General features: G+C 45.2%; 1 protein-coding gene across 1 annotated transcript in view; it reads right to left on the reverse strand.

Moving 5' to 3' along the window:
- Positions 1 to 1,210: 1,210 nt before the first annotated feature.
- Positions 1,211 to 4,720, reverse strand: part of LOC124029575 (zinc finger protein 827-like) — a gene marked incomplete at its 3' end in the record, with an annotated part of 7,172 nt that continues 3,662 nt past the window's right edge. The window contains exon 3 of the mRNA XM_046341238.1: positions 1,211 to 1,500. Within this exon, the coding sequence (XP_046197194.1) occupies positions 1,211 to 1,500 (290 nt within the window). The remainder of the gene's footprint in view (positions 1,501 to 4,720) is intronic.

Genomic DNA, 4,720 nt, shown 5'->3' on the forward strand with positions numbered 1-4,720 from the left:
TAGCTTTAAAAACATATTGTATCACAGCACCTCTCCTCTTTCTAAAGCTCTCATTTAACTGGCTATATGAAGTATATGAATAGTGTGTAAATAGTATTTTTGTTGTCTCTTGGTGTCTTTAAAATATATAGGTATTTATTTGTTATGTCCTTGTCTATAACTGTTCTGTACTGTGTCATGTATTTGTATGGTTTATGTGGACCCCAGGAAGAGTAGCTGCTGCATGTGCGGTAACCAATAGGCGATCCTGATTAACTAAACCTGACGGTTGATAGAAGGTTCTAGAGTGTCGGTAGAAGGTTCTAGAGGGTTATGGGTACCTGATAGTTGGTAGAAGGTTCTAGTGTTGGTAGAAGGTTCTAGAGTGTTGGTACCTGACAGTTGGTAGAAGGTTCTAGAGAGTTGTGGGTATCTGACAGTTGGTAGAATGTTTTAGAGTGTTGTGGGTACCTGACAGTTGCTGGAAGGTTCTAGAGTGTTGTGGGTACCTGACAGTTGGTAGAAGGTTCTAGAGAGTTGTTGGTACCTGACAGTTGGTAGAATGTTGTAGAGTGTTGTGGGTACCTGACAGTTGCTGGAAGGTTCTAGAGTGTTGTGGGTACCTGACAGTTGGTAGAAGGTTCTAGAATGCTGTGGGTACCTGACAGTTGGTAGAAGGTTCTAGAGTGTTGTGGATACCTGACAGTTGGTGAAAGGCTCTAGAGTGTTGTGGGTACCTGACAGTTGGTAGAAGGTTCTAGACTGTTGTTGGTACCTGACAGTTGGTAGAAGGTTCTAGAGTGTTGTTGGTACCTGACAGTTGGTAGAAGGTTCTAGAGAGTTGTGGGTACCTGACAGTTGGTGAAAGGCTCTAGAGTGTTGTGGGTACCTGACAGTTGGTGAAAGGTTCTAGAATGTTGTGGGTACCTGACAGTTGGTAGAAGGTTCTAGACTGTTGTTGGTACCTGACAGTTGGTAGAAGGTTCTAGAGTGTTGTGGGTACCTGACAGTTGGTGAAAGGCTCTAGAGTGTTGTTGGTACCTGACAGTTGGTAGAAGGTTCTAGACTGTTGTTGGTACCTGACAGTTGGTAGAAGGTTCTAGAGAGTTGTGGGTATCTGACAGTTGGTGGAAGGTTCTAGAGCGTTGTGGGTACCTGACAGTTGGTAGAAGGTTCTAGAGTGTTGTGGGTACCTGACAGTTGGTAGAATGTTCTAGACTGTTGTTGGTACCTGACAGTTGGTAGAAGGTTCTAGAGTGTTGTGGGTACCTGACAGTTGGTAAAGGAGAGCAGAGGCCATTTTGACTGAGATGTCCTGGGAGAAGAGATCTCTCTGGAACAGATCCTGGTCTTCTTTAGGGAGGAGAGGTGGAGGGGGTGTCTTCTCACCCCTCCCGGACTCTGCTCGCTCCCCTGGGGGCAGGATAGGGTCAGGTGTCACGCTGGGGGTCAGGGGGTCAATCTCCATAGGCTCCTCCTCCTCTTTCACCTTTAAACCCTGGACCACCACTTCCTGCTTCTCTGTAATTGGTGGAAGAGGGAAGAGGAGCAAGCATAAGGGACAGGGAGTCTATGTGTGTGTTATACAGTATGTGGACACCTGCTCGTCCAACATCTCATTCCAAAATCATGGGAATTAATATGGAGTTGCTGCTACAACAGCCTCCACTCTTCTGGGAAGGCTTTCCACTAGATGTTGGAACATTGCTGCTATAACAGCCTCCACTCTTCTGGGAAGGCTTTCCACTAGATGTTGGAACATTGCTGCTATAACAGCCTCCACTCTTCTGTGAAGGCTTTCCACTAGATGTTGGAACATTGCTGCTATAACAGCCTCCACTCTTCTTGGAAGGCTTTCCACGAGATGTTGGAACATTGCTGCTATAACAGCCTCCACTCTTCTTGGAAGGCTTTCCACTAGATGTTGGAACATTGCTGCTATAACAGCCTCCACTCTTCTGGGAAGGCTTTCCACTAGATGATGGAACATTGCTGCAGGGACTTGCGCCCATTCAGCCACAAGAGCATTAGTGAGGTCGGCACTGATGTTGGGCGATTAGACCTGGTTCGTAGTCGGCGTTCCAATTCATCCCAAAAGGTGTTCGATGGGGTTGAGGTCAGGGCTCTGTGCAGACCAGTCAAGTTCTTCCACACGGATCTTGACAAATCATTTTTGTATGGACCTCGCTTTTGCATGGGAGCAATGCACCTGTACATAGCCCATCTGTAAATAGCCCATCCAGTGTATATATAGTGTATAATGTGTATATGTAGTGTATATGTAGTGTATATAATGTGTGTGTGTATATATATATATATAGTGTTTATGTATATATGTATATGTGTATATATAGTGTATATGTGTATATATAGTGTATATGTGTATATGTAGTGTATATGTGTATATATAGTGTATATGTGTATATATAGTGTATATGTGTATATATAGTGTATATGTGTATATGTAGTGTATATAATGTGTGTGTGTATGATATATATATAGTGTTTATGTATATATGTATATGTGTATATATAGTGTATATATAGTGTATATGTGTATATATAGTGTATATGTGTATATATAGTGTATATGTGTGTATGTGTATATATATATAGTGTATGTGTGTATATATATAGTGTGTATGTGTATATATAGCGTGTATGTGTATATAGTGTATGTTATATAGTGTGTATATAGTGTGTATGTGTGTGTGTATATATAGACCCCACTGGGGCTGTCATGGGTTAGCTACCCATGTTGGCAGTCTCCGACGCTGTTTCCAGTATGTTGGAGACACCCGCTAAGTGCTACTGAAAGTCAACAAAGGAACATACCCCTAGAGCCTGCGAGAGCTGGGGCGCAAGATGGCTCAACGACTGATCACACGGTTACGGACCCAGGAACGGAAACGACTACGAGTAGGAACACAGCACATGAGACAACCATAACAGCAGCAGGACACACACTTCAGGTGTGCAGCTGTGGTTGGGAGAGAGTAACATCGGCAAGGGGGTTAAGGATCCATCAAGGGAGGAAAAGGTGCTTGTTAGAGAAGCAGAGACAGGGACCTCGCATTGACCAGTACTTCTTACGAAGCAGCCAGTCAAATCAGTCGAATGAAGCACAGCGACGGGACGCAAACCAAAGTTCGCAGAGCATCAGCACCCCTGTAACTGAGGAGGATAACACAAGCACAGAAATGCCGGTGGATGAACTCACCCAACCACAGAGACCTCTAAAAGAGGAAAAGATCAAAGGGCACAGACCGAGTGTGAAGTGGCCCAAAGCCGTTGAAAAGAGAGAGTGGGAAACAATCAACAACGACCTGACAAAAATCTTGGAACAACAGGTAGGAAAAGCAGAGAAAAAGCTTGAAAGGATGGGAGACATTATCTACCACTAAGGAGAAGAGCGCTTTGGCGTAAACAAAAGGAGAAGTGGCAAGACACCTCCCGCACCAGCCAAATCTAGGAGACAGCAGGAGATCGAGATACTTGTCAGAGAGAGAAGGCAGCTGAGGAAGCAGTGGAAGAAGGCCTCTGATGCAGAGAGAGAAGGTCTCATGCTACTCCAAGCAGACATTAAATGTCGGCTGGCAACCTTGCGAAGAGCGGAAAACTTAAGGAAACTTCGTAGGAAGAAGGAACACTCAAGAACACGGTTCTATAAAAACCCCTTTAAGTTTGTCAAAGATCTCTTCGCAAAGGAAAAGTGCGGAATCCTAAAAACTACAAAGCCTGAACTGGAAGAACATCTGGAAAAGGTCCACCAGGACATGAAAAGGCATGAGCAGATAATCATCCCACATGACATCCCACCTATTCAACCACCAGAATTCAATCTGGACACTGACCCTCCAAAATGGAGGGAAGTAGAGAACGTTGTCCGAAGAGCAAGAGCGGCCTCGGCTCCTGGGCCTAATGGAGTACCATACAAGCTCTACAAGAACGCCCGGATGTTCTACGCTTTCTTTGGAGGCTCATGAGGATAGTGTGGCAGAAGGAAATAATACCAAAGGCATGGCGAAGGGCTGGTGGTGTGCTAATCCCGAAAGAGAAGGATGCGACAGACATCAGTCAATTCCGACCAATCTCCCTTCTCAACGTCGAAGGGAAGATCTTTTCAGTATAATAGCACAGAGGCTGTCCACTTATCTGGAAAGGAACAAGTACATTGATACATCTGTACAGAAAGCAGGCATTCCTGGTTTCTCTGGTTGCCTGGAACATACTAGTATGATTTGGCACCAGATCCAAACAGCTAAGAAGGACAAGAGAGACCTCTATGTCATCTTCCTCGACTTGGCCAATGCCTTTGGCTCAGTTCCCCATGAACTCCTCTGGGAATCCTTCAACATTTTCCACGTACCAGAACCCATCACTACACTGGTAAAGGCCTATTTCCAAGACCTGCAATTGTGTTTCACAACACCTGACTTCACAACAACATGGCAGCGCTTGGAAGTAGGCATAATGGCAGGCTGTACAATTTCTCCTCTGGCCTTCACTATGGCCATGGAAGTCATCATCAGGGCATCGGAATGGGTGGTCGGTGGTGAGAGAACTAGGGAAGGGCTCCGTCTCACCTATCCGAGCATACATGGATGACATGACTACACTGACCACCACTGCAGCATGCCAGGCGTACTTGCAAAACTGCAGGGATAACATCAAGTGGGCACGGATGAAAATCAAGCCAAGCAAATCTCGAAGCATCTCCATAGTCAGGGACAGCTTAAAG

This window comes from Oncorhynchus gorbuscha, unplaced genomic scaffold, assembly GCF_021184085.1.
Source record: "Oncorhynchus gorbuscha isolate QuinsamMale2020 ecotype Even-year unplaced genomic scaffold, OgorEven_v1.0 Un_scaffold_6857, whole genome shotgun sequence".
In the NCBI taxonomy this organism is placed as follows: domain Eukaryota; kingdom Metazoa; phylum Chordata; class Actinopteri; order Salmoniformes; family Salmonidae; genus Oncorhynchus; species Oncorhynchus gorbuscha.